This window comes from Nerophis ophidion, linkage group LG03, assembly GCF_033978795.1.
Source record: "Nerophis ophidion isolate RoL-2023_Sa linkage group LG03, RoL_Noph_v1.0, whole genome shotgun sequence".
Classification (NCBI taxonomy): Eukaryota; Metazoa; Chordata; class Actinopteri; order Syngnathiformes; family Syngnathidae; genus Nerophis; species Nerophis ophidion.
Window position 1 is genome coordinate 46314998 of NC_084613.1, and position 17421 is coordinate 46332418.

The 17421-nt window shown below is 39.5% G+C and overlaps 1 protein-coding gene across 2 annotated transcripts in view; it reads left to right on the forward strand.

The window, feature by feature from the left end:
* Positions 1 to 17421, forward strand: part of eif2ak4 (eukaryotic translation initiation factor 2 alpha kinase 4) — a 78840-nt gene that overhangs the window by 19472 nt on the left and 41947 nt on the right. For both annotated transcript variants that reach the window (XM_061895390.1, XM_061895391.1), the window contains 5 exons: positions 44 to 144; positions 443 to 600; positions 983 to 1521; positions 13078 to 13193; positions 17225 to 17379. In XM_061895390.1, coding sequence (XP_061751374.1) covers positions 44 to 144; positions 443 to 600; positions 983 to 1521; positions 13078 to 13193; positions 17225 to 17379 — 1069 coding nt within the window. The remainder of the gene's footprint in view (positions 1 to 43; positions 145 to 442; positions 601 to 982; positions 1522 to 13077; positions 13194 to 17224; positions 17380 to 17421) is intronic.

A 17421-nucleotide genomic window follows, 5' to 3' on the forward strand; every position in this document is an offset into this window, starting at 1 on the left:
GCTTTTTTTCTTAAAGAGAAGGTACCCTTAATTTATTTGCCAGACGTGACACATTCAACGAAGACAACCCACACACGCAGGAGCGTCTTCACTTCCACAACACCACCTTTGGAGAACTTGTTGTGCACAGAGGAAGACATTTAGGTAGGGCTGCAAGGATTAATTAATTCATTCGATTAGAAAAAAGCATTTAAAAAAAAAAAAGATAAATATTATGGAAAGGAGAAAAACATTTCCCCCCAACTATTTTTCCTAAAATACGCATTGAGGCTATAAAGTCTGTTTCTTCCGATTACTCAATAAATTGGACATACTAATCGATAGATTAATTGATTATTTTTAAAAATTAAAGCTGCAGCTCTAGCCATGAGGTGAAGCTGTAAGAGCGTCCTTGGTAAGGTATTTGTTTTTTTTACTGTCCTGTATTTGATCTTCTTCACAGGAGTGAGTAAGAGGCTTGGCCGTAATGTTTATAATGGATTTGAGGTAAACTCAGGTGACTTTGCTGTCATTTATGAGTGGTCATTGCTTTGGAGCAAGAAAATGGGCACCTTCTTCACCAGCCAGGAGAAAAGCAAGATTGACAACTGTAAAAAACAGGTATTACATTGCACTGTGATGTAACTCACAGTTTTGTCTCAGACAAAGTTACTCATCAGTATTCCACCAGTTATTCTTTAAAGTGTTATTTTTATATGATTTGGACACAAAAGCAATATCTGATGTAAAATGGTCAGGGCAGCTAATTTCACATTAGTCTCTGGCTTTGATTTCTTTAGCACTCCCAACTTTAATTTGTGGTGGCTCAGGTCAAAGTTCATGTGGATGTTACAAGTTAACTGCAATTTTTAACCATTTGTCTTCGCTGCTAATCACAAATATTGTGCACATAGTCATTTTTCAGCTATTGGTATGAATTTCAATGGTAGTAAAATCGTACTCTATGTTGTTGACTAATCGTGACCCTTTAATTACTGTGAAGATCCACGCAGCTGAAAACGAGTTCAATTCCCTGCTGCGGCTGGAGCACCCAAACCTGGTGCACTATAGGGCGCTTAGCTCCAGCGAGAAGGAAGACTGCCTTGTGGTAGACATGCTGGTGGAGCACATTGGAGGCGTCAGCTTAAACCAAAGTCTCCTCAATCACACGCCCGTCCCTCTGGACAAACTATGTCTTTATACTGCCCAGCTTCTGGCTGCACTCCACTACCTGCACTCTAACTCTGTTGTCCACAAACACCTGGGGGCTTCCAGTGTACTGCTGGACTCTGATGGAAATATTCGATTGACTGATTACAGCTTATCAAAGAGATTTGCAGATATCTGCAAGGAAGATATTTTCGAGCAGGCACATGTGCGCTTCTCTGAGGACACGGCGATGCCAGCCAAGACAGGCAAGAAGGGGGACGTGTGGAATTTGGGGCTTATGCTGCTGGCTCTGAGTCAAGGCGAAGAAGTGAAGGAATATCCAGTGATGGTGCCCTCCAGCCTGCCGACTGACTTCAAGGACTTCCTCCAAAAGTATGTACAACAGAAAATACAATTCGAGACACTTCAATGGGTTCAGTATAGGCGTTGCATGATAAAAATGAAGTGTATGCTATTAAAAAGTTTATAGATGAGTTTATTCAAAGAAACACACTAGGGATGTTCCCATCAAGAGGTTTATGCTGCCGATCATCCATAACTGCAATTAGCTCAGTGTGAGCATTTTAGATGAATTTGCGACAAAAAATAGGTTGTGCAAGTATTAGAAAAGAAAGTAGCAAACGTGCGAAGGCAGATTTTACCCTCTAATTAGCGTATTGCTCCTGAAATGAATCCATCCAAATTTTACCAAATTAAAGTAAATGTTCCGTCTATCTGTATAACATCTTTGAAATAAACCTAAACAATAACCAACTGATTGACGCAGATGTGTCACTGATAACTCTGGCGAGCTAACAGCTGTATGTGTCTCCCTCATCATGCGCCATGCACAGAGGGGAGCAGGGGTGTAGCTGTAGCGGGGTTGTATGCAAGCTCCAAGTCTTCCAAAACTTAATAAACAAGGTCTTAGTTGGAGGAACAGGTCAGTAAAGTACATTTTTTTCAGTACCTTTTAAAAATTTAAACAAACTGTTTAAATTTTTCAAATAAACTTTGAGGGCCAGAGGTAATATTGAACAACAAACCAATGATTGAAAGTGACCATTGTGCCATCTAAACAATACCCCGTTTGTTGACAAGAGCATACAGCCAAGGAAGCACATGGAATCTATTTATTAAGCAGAGGTAACACAAACCAGTGAAAGATTCCAAAGAGCTGCCGTCAGAGCAGACAAACTACCGCTGCTAGCCTGCTAAGCTAACAAAAAGAGCTCAAGCTAAATGCAGAGCATAGACTAGCTGGCATCACACGTCACTAGAAAACAGATACAGACTTTTAAAAGTCACACCATGAATTGATCCCGACTTAAACAAGTTGAAAAACTTATTCGGGTGTTACCATTTAGTCGTCAATTGTACGGAATATGTACTGAACTGGGTATTTGTTCTGTTGTGTTTCTGTGGTGTTACGGTGCAGATGTTCTCCTGAAATGTGTTTGTCATTCTAGTTTGGTGTGGGTTCACAGTGTGACGTAAATTTGTAACAGTGTTAAAGTTGTTTATACGGCCACCCTCAATGTGACATGTATGGCTGTTGACCAAGTATGCATTATGTGATTGGGCCGGCACGCAAAGGCGGTGCCTTTAAAGTTTATTGTCGCGCTGTTTTTCTCCCTCCGTCCGTGTACCACTCCGTACAGCGGCGTTTTAAAAAGTCATACATTTTACTTTTTGAAACGATACCGATAATTTCCGATATTACATTTTAAAGCATCCATCCATACATCCATTTTCTACCGCTTATTCCCCTTGGTGTTGCGAGGGGCGCTGGTGCATATCTCAGCTACAAGAGGGCGGAAGGCGAGGTGCATCGCAGGGCCAACACAGATAGACAGACAATATTCACAAAGTATTTATCGGCCAATAATATCGGCACTCTGATATTATCGGACATCTCTAGTAGGGCTGGGTGATATATCGATATAAACGATATATCGCGGGTTTGCCTCTGTGTGATATAGAAAATGACCATATCGTAATATTCGAGTATACGTTCTCACACAGTTGCTTTTAGCTGCGGGTATTACACTACAGGCGTTTCTCACTCCTTCTCGTCTCTCCTTCTCACAGAGAATTAAAATAAGCCTGCCTTCTTTCATACGTCACATACTGCCGGGCGTGTAGCGTCATACGCTCTCGCCGAGCAGAGAGGTACCAGCATGGCTAACATTAGCTGAGGCAGGTCGTGCAAGTGACATTACAAGAGAGAGAAGGTTCGAAACTGATCATAAATGGAGGAATAACAATTAATGCCCAAAATTACAGCAGGGGGTCCATCATCTGGCGGTGGTTTGGCTTAAAGCGGGAAGATATTCAGCAGACAACAGCAATATGCAAAGTATGCAGCAGAAGTGTTGCTATAAAAGGTAGCAGCACTACTAACTTGTTCTTTCATTTAAAAAGTCACCTGCGAGAGAATGAAGAGTATTTAATAAATACAGTTTTGGTAAATTGACTTACCGGTTGTGATTTCTCTCTCTGCATGAAAGTTTTAAATGAGCATATATTAATGCAGTATGAAGAAGAATGTTTTAATGTGGACACATAGAATCATCATACTGCTGTGATTATATGCATCAGGTGTTCATTCAAGGCTAAGGCAAAATATTGAGATATATAACGTATATCGCAATATGGCATAAAAATACCGAGATATTAATAAAAGCCAATATCGCCCAGCCCTAATCTCTAGTAATAATGTTTACCTATTAAAACTGCTGTTAATAATTGTTAAAGGTAAACTATTTTTCATATTGCTGCTGACATCTAAACATGTTCTCTTAAACCAGGGCACTTTATTTCACGTTTTGTTATTTTGTGATTTTGTTAGCTGAAGAATTGAGCATAGCTAAATGTTTTTGTTTAAAGAAGATTGTAGATTATATTTGACTTTTATTAATTTCAAGGCTTTTAATTTTTTCTTATCTCTAAAAACCTCTTAAATTGGGATCCTATTATGCAAAACCTACTTTTCTCACTTGTTGGTACCTGTTGTTTTTGGGATGCCCATAAGTGCCGAAATTTAACATCAAGGCATGGTGGAGATATGTAGTTTCTTCAACGAATATTTTCATGTATGGTTTAGTTTATGGCCCAAACTATATCGACATATGAGTTATGGTCCGGGCAGCAGGGTGGAATGGGTTAGTGCGTGTGCCTCACAATACGAACGTCCTGGATTTGATCCCTGGACTCGGGGTCCTTCTGTGTGGAGTTTGCTTGTTCTCCCCGTGACTGCGTGGGTTCCCTGCGGGTACTCCGGCTTCCTCCCACCTCCAAAGACATGCACCTGGGGATTGGCAACACTAACTTGGCCTTAGTGTGTGAATGTTGTCTGTCTGTGTTGGCTCTGCGATGAGGTGGCGACTCGTCCACGGTGTACGCTGCCTTCGGCCGGTGGGCAGCTGGCATAGGCTCCAGCACACCTGCAAACCCGAAAGGGACAAACGCTAGAAAATGGATGGAAGGATGGATGGAGTTATGGTAGTGTACATGAAACCCAGCCCGACACTTATGTCGGGCTGGATTGTGGCGAGCATAGTTTAGGGATGTTTTCCTGTGTTTGAGTGTTGCAGTAGTAGTGTTTGTATGTATGAGAACACGTGTACATTGTTTGAGTGTTAACAATGAAATTGTGATATTTAAGACATTTTGTATTGCTCCTAATTTTTTTCGGTCCTACAAAAGGTTTCTTGTGCAGTTTTTTCATTTAGTATCACCAGTGCTCTAGTGAAAAAGCTAAGGTTATAGCCCTGCAGCTGATATACCATCACATGTATTTTTCACGTACATTTTGGAATGTACAAACCCGTTTCCATATGAGTTGGGAAATTGTGTTAGATGTAAATATAAATGAAATACAATGATTTGCAAATCATTTTCAACCCATATTCAGTTGAATATGCTACAAAGACAACATATTTGATGTTCAAACTGGTAAACATTTTTTTTTTGTGCAAATAATCATTAACTTTAGAATTTCATGCCAGCAACACGTGACAAAGAAGTTGGGAATGGTGGCAATAAATACTGATAAAGTTGATGAATGCTCATCAAACACTTATATGGAACATCCCACAGGTGTGCAGCCTAATTGGGAACAGTTGGGTGCCATGATTGGGTATAAAAGCAGCTTCCATAAAATGCTAAGTAATTCGCAAACAAGGATGGGGTGAGGGTCACCACTTTGTAAGCAAATTGTCGAACAGTTTTAGAACAACATTTCTCAACGAGCTATTGCAAGGTATTTAGGGATTTTACCATCTATGGTCCGTAAAATCATCAAAAAGTTCAGAGAATCTGGAGAAATCCCTGCACGTAAGCGATGATATTCTGGACTTTTGATCCCTCATGCGGTACTGCATCAAAAACCGACATCAGTGTGTAAAGGATATCACCACAAGGGCTCAGAAACACTTCATAAAACCACTGTCAGTAACTACAGTTGGTCGCTACATCTATAAGTGCAAGTTAAAACTCTATTATGCAAAGCCAAACCCATTTATCAACAATATCCTGAAACGCCGCCGGATTTGCTGGGCCCGAGCTCACCTAAGATGGACTGATGCAAAGTGGAAAGGTGTTCTGTGGTCTGACGAGTCCACATTTCAAATTAAATTTGGAAACAGAGAACATGGAGGAAAATACCCATTCGGATTGTTATAGGCGCAAAGTACAAAAGCCAGCATCTGTGATGGTATGGGGGTGTATTAGTGCCCAGGGCATGGGTAACTTACACATCTGTGAAGGCACCATTATTGCTGAAAGGTCCATACAGGTTTTGGAGCAACATATGTTGTCATCCAAGCAACGTTATCATGGACGCCCCTGCTTATTTCAGCAAGACAAGTGTTACAACAGTGTGGCTTCATAAAAAAAGAATTCGGGTACTTTCATGGCGCGCCTGAACTCCAGACCTGTCTCCCATCAAAAATGTGTGGCGCATTATGAAGCGTAAAATACGACAGCGGAGACCCCGGACTGTTGAACGACTGAAGCTCTACATAAAACAAGAATGGGAAAGAATTCCACTTTCAAAGCTTCAACAATTTGTCTCCTCAGTTCCCAAACGTTTGAGTGTTTTTTAAAGAAAAGGTGCTGTAACACAGCGGTGAACATGTCATGTCCCAACTACAAACCCAGTTTCCATATGAGTTGGGAAATTATGTTAGATGTAAATATAAACGGAATACTAAGATTTGCAAATCATTTTCAACCCATATTCAGTTGAATATGTTACAAAGACAACATATTTGATGTTCAAACTGGTAAACATTTTTTTATTTCCAAATAATCATTATTTTTAGAATTTGATGCCAGCAACACGTGACAAAGAAGTTGGGAAATGTGGCAATAAATACTGATAAAGTTGAGAAATTCTCATCAAACACTTATTTGAAACATCCCACAGGTGTGCAGGTTAATTGGGAACAGGTGGGTGCCATGATTGGGTATAAAAGCAGCTTCCATGAAATGCTAAGTAATTCTCAAACAAGGATGGGGTGAGGGTCACCAATTTGTAAGCAAATTGTCAAACAGTTTTAGAACAACATTTCTCAACGAGCTATTGCAAGGAATTTAGGGATTTTACCATCTACAGTCCTTAAAATCATCAAAAGGTTCAGAGAATCTGGAGAAATCCCTTTACGTAAGCGATGATATTACGGACTTTTGACCCCTCGGGCGGTACTGCATCAAAAACCGATATCAGTGTGTAATGATATCACCACATGGGCTCAGGAACACTTCATAAAACCACTGTCAGTAACTACCCCTCACCTCCCAGGGGGTGATCAAGGGTGATGGGTCAAATGCAGAGAATAATTTTTCCACATATACTGACAATCATTGGTACTTTAACTTTACAGTTGGTCGCAAAACCTTTTTATCAACAACACCAAGGAACGCCGTTGGCTTTGCTGGGCCCGAGCTCATCTAAGATGGACTAATGCAAAGTGCAAAAGTGTTCTGTGGTCTGACGAGTCCACATTTCTAATTATATTTGGAAACTGTGGACGTAGTGTCCTCCAGAACAAAGAGGAAAATAACCATCCGGATTGTTATAGGCGCAAAGTTCAAAAGCCAGCATCTGTGATGGTATGGGGGTGTATTAGTGGGTAACTTACACATGGGTAACTTACACATATGTGAAGGCACCATTAATGCTGAATGGTCCATACAGGTTTTGGAGCAACATATGTTGTCATCCAAGCAACATTATGGATGCCCCTGCTTATTTCAGCAAGACAATGCCAAGCCACGTGTTACAACAGCGCGGGTACTTTCCTGGCCCGCCTGCAGTCCAGACCTGTCTCCCATCGAAAATATGTGGCGCGTAAAATACGACAGCGGAGACCCCGGACTGTTGAACGACTAAAGCTCTACATTAAACAAGAATGCGAAACAATTCCACTTTCAAAGCTTCAACAATTAGTTTCCTCAGTTCCCAAAACGTTTGAGTGTTTTTAAAAGAAAAGGTGATGTAACACAGTTTTAAACATGCCCTTTTCCAACTACTTTGGCACGTGTTGCAGCCATGAAATTCTAAGTTAATTATTATTTGCAAAATAAAATAAAGTTTGAGTTTGAACATCAAATATTTTGTCTTTGTAGTGCATTCAATTGAATATGGGTCAAAGGATTTGCAAATCGTTGTAGTCCGTTTATATCAATCAATCAATCAATGTTTATTTATATAGCCCTAAATCATTCACATCTAACACAATTTCCCAACTCACATGGAAATGGGGTTTGTATTTATGGTGGGTGCTGTAAACAGTTTAACAATTTCAACACAATATTTTACTAGTTTTTTGTTCTCTTAAAACATGCAGAGCAAAACGAAAAGTCAATAGTACACAATAATTAAACAAAACCAAAAACTAAAATCTGCTACTCATCTAAACTAAGACTGATCAATCACAGTTTTTCATGGTTATTTCAAAATTAATTGCAGACAAATATCAGCATTGGGTTGAGTTTTTTCTTGCCCTGATGTGGGATCTGAGCTGAGGATGTCGTTGTGGCTTGTGCAGCCTTTTGAGACCTTTGGGATTATATACGTAAGTAAACATTGATTGATATAAGTTTTCATCATTGATAAGTGTACTCTGGCCTGGTCATGATCTGTGGTCATAGCGACCACTATATAACCTTCTGCACGCGCAAAATAAGAAAACCCAAAGCCAGTGGCCACATAACAGCTCAATCCAGATCCCTTAAAACATACTCCAGTGATAATTTCAACCTTAAATTAGGTGAGTGGGACTGGTCCCCTGTGCTCACAAGCAACCTGGTTGAAGATGCTTAGGATCGCTTCAAAACAGCGTTCCTAGCTACACTAAATGATATGGCTCCCGTGAGAACAGTCAGGATCAAAGCCTGCTCTGATCTATGGATCAATCCAGACCTATTAACTGCTATAAAAGACAGAGACAGAAAATACTTCGAATACCAAAAGTATAAAACCGAAATAAATAAACAACCCAATAATAACAACCTCAAATCACTCCTTTCAACGCTCAAAAAGCAATGCAATAAATTAAGAAATAAGACAAACAACCTGACTAAATCTTTAGAAATAAATTATATCAACGACGAAATAGAGGAAAACACAAATAAGCCACGTAAGCTCTGGAAAATTCTCAACAACCAGCTTCCTGGATGCAGTCAGAAACTTAAAACCAGACTTATCAACATCAAGGAGGGGGACTCTCTCATTACAGACAAAATGGAGGTAGCAAACAGACTTAACACCTTTTTCACCAGCATAGCCACACCTTCATTAACAAGCTGTCGCATCACTCTGGTCGCTTTGGTGTAGAAAACATTAAAGCCTTCTACAGAAAGCTAGGAGTAATCAAAAACAATTTCAAATTAGAAATAGTCTCAGCTAACTTAATAAAGTGAGCGCGCTCCACCCAAACAAGGCCACCGGCCTTGACAATATCCCCTCCAGATTCCTCAAGGACTCTGCCACCACCATTGCCCCAATTATCACACAAATAATAAACCTCTCTTTCAAACAAGGCCAAGTACCCAAGGATTTCAAGATAGCAAGAGTAACCCCCCTTTATAAAAAAGGAAGCAAATTAGAACCTGGTAACTACCGACCTGTTTTTATTCTCAGTTTCATTTCGAAAGTAATGGAAAAAATAGTTTATGAACAGGTTGATAGATACCTTGCTACTAATAAACTAATTCACAAATTTCAATCCGGCTTCAGAACTAACCACTCCACTGACACATGCCTTCTCTATCTGACCGACCACATCAAACATGAGGTTGACGTGGGCAAATACTGCGGCATGGTCATGCTGGACATTCAGAAGGCCTTTGACACCGTTAACCATGCTATACTGTTGGATAAGCTCAGAGCAATCGAATTCGATAAAACCTCATCGAGCTGGATACAATCTTACTTGGAGGGGAGGAAACAGGTGGTAGAGGTGAACGGCACCGTGTCCTCTCCCCTCTCAGTAAGCTGTGGAGTCCCCCAAGGCAGTATACTAGGACCTTTACTGTTCCTAATGTACGTAAATGACATGCCATCTGCATGCTACTGTGAATTGTTCTTGTTTGCGGATGACTCGGCCCTGCTGGTATTCGGCAAAGACAAGTCACAGGGGGAACAAATCCTCAGTGCTGAACTCCTTAGTATTTGCACCTGGCTCGCTGACAACAAGCTATCCATACACTTAGGTAAAACGGAATCCATCCTATTTGGGTCACATATCAACCTTAATAAAGTCAGTGACTTCACTATAAAAGTGGGTGACATTGTTATCACCAGGAAAGATGAGATCACCTACCTAGGTTCCACTCTAGAGGCTAACCTTTCCTGTGATAAAATGGCAACCAAGGTAATCAAAATGGTCAACGAAAGAATGAGATTCCTCTATAGAATCTCCTCTCCGGTCAACAAAAGCACCTTAAAGATTCTAGCGGGAACTCTCATTCAACCCTTTTTTGATTAGGCTTGCACCTCCTGGTACCCCAGCACCTCCAAAACCCTCAAATCTAGACTCCAAACATCCAGGGACAAGCTAGTCAGGTTACTTTTAGACCTCCACCCAAGATCATATCTCACTCCTACCCACTTCTCCAAAGTGGGCTGGCTCAGGGTGGAGGACAGAGTAAAACAACTTGCACTGAGCCTAGTACATAAAATCCGCTACACCTCCCTGATACTGAAGTACATGTCAAACTACTTCCATAACGTAAATGACCGCCATAACCACAACACCAGGGGGAGCTCCACAAACCACATTAAACCCAGATTCCGATCTAACAAAGGTCTTAACTAATTCTCTTTCTATGCCACATCAATGTGGAATGCACTCCCAACAGGTGTAGAAGTAAGTGCATCTCTATATTCCTTCAAAACCGCTCTAAAACAACACCTCCAGGCAACTTCAACCCTTTACTAATACCCTCCTCCATCCACATCCCATCTCCCCGGATTATAAATAACCTAGTGTAAATAATCAAATGCACTTCTAATGTATTTACTTGTTCTTATGCTATCTGAACTCACTATGTTCTCTGCTCGCTGTACATATCCTACTAAGTAAGACCTACACTTTTTCAATGTCCATTTCTCTGTTGATGCAATTGTTGATTACTGAAGTGCTGATATTAACCAAAGCTCCTCATTCCACCCCCCGGATTGTAAATAATGTAAATAATTCAATGTATATACTATGATGATTAACCTGTGTGATGACTGTATTATGCTGATAGTATATATTTGTACCATGAATTGATTAACGTGGACCCCGACTTAAAAAATTTGAAAAACATATTCGGGTGTTATCATTTAGTGGTCAATTGTACGGAATATGTACTGAACTGTGCAATCTACTAATAAAAGTATCAATCAATCAAAAAAAAACTCGACAGATAATGTTCAAGTTTGTTTACTTTGATGAAATGCTTTTTGAAACAGCTAAACACAAAATGAACATAAACACACTTTTAACCACAATAAAAAAAATACCTGCAGTGCCTTGGTGACTCACCAGATTATGTATTTTACAGGAATACATAATTTGTATTTCTGATGGAGGAGCACTTGCCTTCAGAGGAGAAAAGCAAACACCATGTTTAGATACCAAGTTAGCATATTAATAATACAAAATGTGGATTGTTATGATCATGGTTAAATTGGCAAATATGTTTGCTAATGTAATTTGTGATATTTGTACTTAAATGCTTTTGATACCAATTTATGGATCAATCCGCCCTCCTCTTATGTGTCTGATACTGACTGTTCTTATATTATCCTGTCTCCTGACCAGAGGTCTTTAATTCGCGGCTCTGGAACCTACTTTTGTGGCTTCCTTCAGATTTTTTGCATTTTTTAATAGTGTTCTCTAATTTCCAATGGTCTATGAGGCCGTAAATGCACACAGGATGAGTCCAGAGGCGCAAGAAATGCAAATAAAAGAGCCTGGAAGCCTGTGTGTCTAGTTGAACTTCTCGAGTGTGCAACCCCTTGGGTAAGCTAACCATAAATACTAGCCAAAAGACAAAAGAAAAACGAGTTCAATTTAGCAAGGACAAATTGATTTTTCTTGTTAAAAAAAAAATAAAAAAAGATGAAAACATTTTAAAAAATTTAAGCTGTAGCCTGTATGTTACGTTTTGCGGCTCTGTACTATTTTTCTTTAGTGGAAGAAGCGGCAAAATGTCTAATAGCACGCTTGTAGCTGGCTTTTTCTTAATGTGTAACATGTTGAGCCTCGTCTTCCAGTGGTACTTGATAATACTTATAAGGAACTTATTATGCGAAACCAACATTTATTACCTATTTGTACCTGTTTTTGTGTATTTGGGATCTGCATAATCTCGGAAAATTTGAAATAAAATCATGGAGATAAAACAATCTTGATTTCCTTCATCCAAACAAGCCGTTGGGAATTTGCCCAATCTGTGACCTTTTCCCCATGTTTGACGTCAGCGGATATTTCTATATAAGGTAGAGATTTACCTCAAGAGTTTTGCGCAAGTCTGCCATTGTATTCCGACGCTGTGGATAATACGATCTTTTTTTTGTACCGGTTTGTACATACACATGCATCATGCGCTGTTGCTATTTCTAATACGTAGTTACGTATAGTTCTAATTTATACTGTATCTGTCAATAGACTCAATATGGGAGCGCTAAAAACTACAACATTGCTGGTGGGGGAGAAGACGCAGTGGAGGATTGTCAATAAGACCGCTCACAAAACAGCGAATCCTGAAGAGACTTTCTGAACGCGTCTTCAAGATGGTCTATAAAACATAATCCATGCAAAATGTTTACAAAAGGACTACCATTACGTGTTACGTAGACCACAAGGATGTTGTAAATATTGACAAAAATCACAAAATGACCCTTAAGATTAGGGTTACAGCTATCAATAATTTAATAGTCAAAGTAATCTAACAATTAATTTGTTTGTGTAATCGAATAAAACACACTTTCTAGCCTCAATGTGACTTCTAGGGAAAATAGTTGTCATACCGCGGGGGGGAAAGCGACAAAGGCACGGGATTGGGGATGGGTTGAATGTGTGTGTATTTTTATGGTAGTAGTTCATTGGTGCGTGTATCCATAAGCCTGGAAGTCGCTTCGTTCGGCGTCACAGCCTTTTGCCGTATTCCACATAGTCACATTGCGATAACACAGCTGGTTGCTGTGGAAGCATTCACGGTCTTGCCCAACAGAGTCAAAAACATCCCAGGTGTCCTTGAGGGAAGGGGTAACGGAAGTCCGAAGCGTCTTACTGCAGCGTCCTTACTGGGAAAGTTATCAGCAGCAACCTTGCAAAGGCCTGTGCGAGGGAGCCGAAATATAAATAAATTGTTTGGTTTGGACGAGCAGATGCATTTTAATAGATGTATACATTGCAACATCACTTAATGTACTGTGGTTCCTCATAGGTGCATCTGCCCGAATGATGTAGATCGATGGACAACACAGCAACTCTTGGACCACGACTTCCTCAAGCCTCCATCGCCTAGAAACCTTTTTCAGGACCAGGAAATCAGCCCAGAAGGTAACTGTCACACTAGGGTTGAACTTGTCACAATGATCACAATTTCAGTAGTTGATACCAATAACTTTAATTTTTGATACTGTGGTAAAAATACAAAAATAAAAACTGCACCCATTTGTTTTTAAAATCAACTATTTATTGAAAACTGTTTCAACCTTCCACCTCATTTTGCACAGAATTTAAATGGCAGTAGCAGCTGCCAAGAGGTAAATACTCTGCATCCGGAAAATATTCACAGCGCTTCACTTTTCCCACATTTTTTAAGTTACAGCCTACTCCAAAATGGAATAAATCCATTTTGTCCTCAAAATACCACAGACAATACCTTAAAATGATAATGTGAAAAGGTTTTTTAATTGTTTTTTCAAATGTAGTAAACAATAAAAAAAAAAATCACTTGTACATAATAGGGGGTGTAAAGGTACGTGTATTTGTATTGAACCGTTTCGGTACAGGGGTTTCGGTCCGGTCCGGAGGTGTATCGAACGAGTTTGTGAGCTAAAGTCTTAACAAGCTACTCTGCTTTCTGCCTCTGTCTGAGCACCCAGCATTGTCCCGCCCACACAACCATCTGATTGGTTACATACAAAGCCAATCAGCAGTGCGTATTAGTCAATGCTTCAGCGTCGAGCAGATATGTGTTTAGCAGCGGACCGCATACTCTCCCCAAATTATGAAAAACACTTCTCAGTCACAACTACTACTAGCATCACTATGAGCCTGTTGACCTTCTAGAAACTTAAACTGCAGCTCTGCTCGCTCGCAGTTCTGGCTTGAGGTGAAGACTAGTTAGCTTTTAGCGTAATGTTAGCTCATTTTGCTCTCTGTGCGTGCGTGCGTGCGTGTGTGTGTGTGTGTATGCGTGCGTGTGTGTGTTAGGGGCAGCAAAGCCCTGTCTGGTATTTCACATGAACTAACATGAAGTCCATGGTGTTCAGGGATGAATAGTCTCTCCTATTACTATTGTACTATTTTTTCAGCTATAGTTACATTAATCATTAGTAATGTAGCAGCCTAGTTTTGAATGGCAGGGTCCCTGCTATCACATGTTGACAAAAATATAACATTTACATAATAAAAGTCAACTACAGGCTTCCCAAAGGCTGTAATAAATCAAGCATGATGAGTTGACTTGAAACTGTTTAATGTTGCACTTTTTTTATGTAAAAGAAAGGTTTTGTTATTTTATTTAATCAAAGCAACAACTTGAGATATTTTAATGTGGATTAACGTGGGCAGAATTATTATCGTGTTCCCAATGTTAAAAGGATAAAGCCATTGTTTACAAATTTGGTAAATAAATAACCAAAAAATTAATATTTAGTTGTTTTCTTACTGTACCGAAAATGAACCGAACCGTGACCTCTAAACCAAGGTACGTACTGAACCAACATTTTTGTGTACTGTTACACCCCTAATACATACGTATTCACAGCATTTGCTCAATACTATGTTGATGCATCTTTAGCAGACATTACAGCCTCAAGTATTTTTTAATACAATGTCACACGCTTGGCACATCTATCTTTGGGCAGTTTCGCCCATTCCTTTTGGTGGCAGCTCTCAAGCTACATCAGTTTGGATAGGAAACATTAGTTTTCACCCAGGATGCCGCTGTACATTGCTGCATTCACCTTTCCCTTTATCCTGACAAGTATCCCAGTTCCTGTAACTGAAAAACAACTGTAGGGACGGTATTCCGTCACGTGACTTTTTCCAGGAGGTGAAAAAAAACGGTGGTCAACCAAGTCAAAATGGCTGTTGGGCAGCAAGCAGTGCACAAACTCTGAATACGCAAGGGGCTTAGATCTTCTTTAAAAAAAAGCAGATACGATCTTAAATTCTAACTATGCAATGAAATATATCCCTATACTTAATTTTTTTTTTTTAATTATTGAATGATATTAAGGATCATCAGTCGGTGGATATCATATCAAACAATCTTGTGAAGTGAAGTGAATTATATTTATAAAGCACTTTTTCTCTAGTGACTCAAAGCGCTTTACATAGTGAAACCCAATATCTAAGTTACATTTAAACCAGTGTGTTTGGCACTGGGAGCAGGTGGGTAAAGTGTCTTGCCCAAGGACACAACGGCAGTGACTCGGATGGCGAAAGCGGGAATCGAACCCCCAACCCTCAAGTTGCTGGCACGGCCACTCCATCAACCGAGCTATGCCGCCCCTCTTGTGCTCCATTCGTCATTCCACACAACAAAACCGATTAAAATGTAGAAAAGTATGGAGGTCTACACCTTCTAAATAGTGTGGCTGCGTCAAGAAAATGGGTATCAAAACTCTTCCAAATATATATGCATCGTTTTTGCTCGCGTAAGGTTGCATTTCATGATTCAACTTTGAGTCTTGCCAGGACGCGTCCATATAAACCAACTACGACGTTATAGTACCCGGCAGCTGACATCCGTGACTACATATCCATTTAACAAAGTAACAATTACTAAATTATTGCCATATTTGATTTTTGTTCTGTTGTCAAATGTACTCTGACAGATTTGTGTTCAAAATAAACAAGACGAGAGACGTAGAAGTACCTTTCATGACCTTGCATGTTTTTGTCTTAGCTGCTGTCTTGGACTGGAGTGCGTGCCACTTTTGTCATCGTCTTTTGTGAAATCTTGTACTCTCCCGCCCTACTTGATTGCCTCTTGAGGAACTTTGAAGAAATGTTAAACAGTTTGTACAGCCAAAATCAATTAACCCACACGGGTTAGCCTCAGTTACACATGCCTATACAATTGATATAAAAATATTACAACACAACAAAAGGAAAACATTTTGGGAAAATGCAAGTTTCAGGAAAAGTGGCCTGCTGGCTAAATTTTCAAAACCTGGTTAAAGCCTGTCAATTGTAAACCCATAGAGGCGTTCTGCAGTGTGTGCAAAAAGACTTCCAAACTGTGCTCAATGGGCGTCAATGCTACGGAATCGCACTCTATTATTTAATCATATTATTATTATTATTAGCTAATCACAATTCAACAATTAAAGGCAGACAACAGTTAAAGCAACTTCTGCTGTCACCACTCCAACTGACAGTTCCTGCTACCACTACAGAAAGATAAATAAATACTCAGATTAAACAGTCTTGTGAGCCAATTGTAATTCACTAGAGAGTAACAGTTAATGTAAACTTTTCAACTATTGCAACTAAGATTATTACACCCAAGATTATCATTGTCAAATTCTTACCATTCTGTCTATACAGGCAGTTGTAATCTTTTACTGTATATGATAACTATCTGCAGTATGACATAGATTACGTTACATTACACGTATACAAGTACACGAACACAAGTACGTTATATACATACATTACGTTTGTTTTAGGTAAAATTAAAAAAATGCATTTAAAAGCCCTAAATCATATGTACTGCTACATACAGAAATTATGGTGCTTGATTAGCCAATAAATGCATGATGCAATACACTTCCTTCTCTCATTTTACTTTTAATGGTACCTCGATAAAGTGGCAACACGGAACTCTTCTTCTTTATCCGGAGAAGCAGGTGTGTTGTTAAGGGTATGATGCAAGTTATGATTCATAAAGCCTCTCTTTGATTAGTACTTGTTTACGAGCGAAGACAAACCGAAAGCACCAAATCCGCATTATTGACAAGTTTCCACGACTAAGTGGGTAACAGTTTCTATATTTTTAAGTCAGCAGCCGTTATTTTTTGGCGCTGACTCTGTCCTCATATGCCTAGAATTGACGCGGTTCAATTGAAAAATGTGGCATCGATGTACTTTTTGCAAGTTGGTATCCATGTATCGATTAATTGACTTTTGACAACCCTGTGTCAGAGAACTATGATGACTATGTCCACCTACCAACCACACTGCATTAGTAGAGTATAAAAGAAGTACCCCTTTTCAAATATTAGGGAAAAAAATTAGAACAATATCTTCTATATAAGTAAATATTTATGTATAGATTTAATACTTAAGTTAGTGTTAAAATGGTTTACGGTAAATGTTGTATTTTTATAATTGAATTTTTACCCATTTTGTAGATATTGCAGTGGATTTGGCATCTTCTGTAATCCCACACAGCCACATTCTGAACGGTCCATTTAGTTCTGGGGTGCTAAGACAGTTTTCCCGCTACTTCAGTGAGTTTGAGGAACTCCAACTTTTGGGCAAAGGGGCATTCGGCGCTGTTATTAAGGTATGCTTGTCTGGATTAATCTTCATGGAAAATTTCACTAGC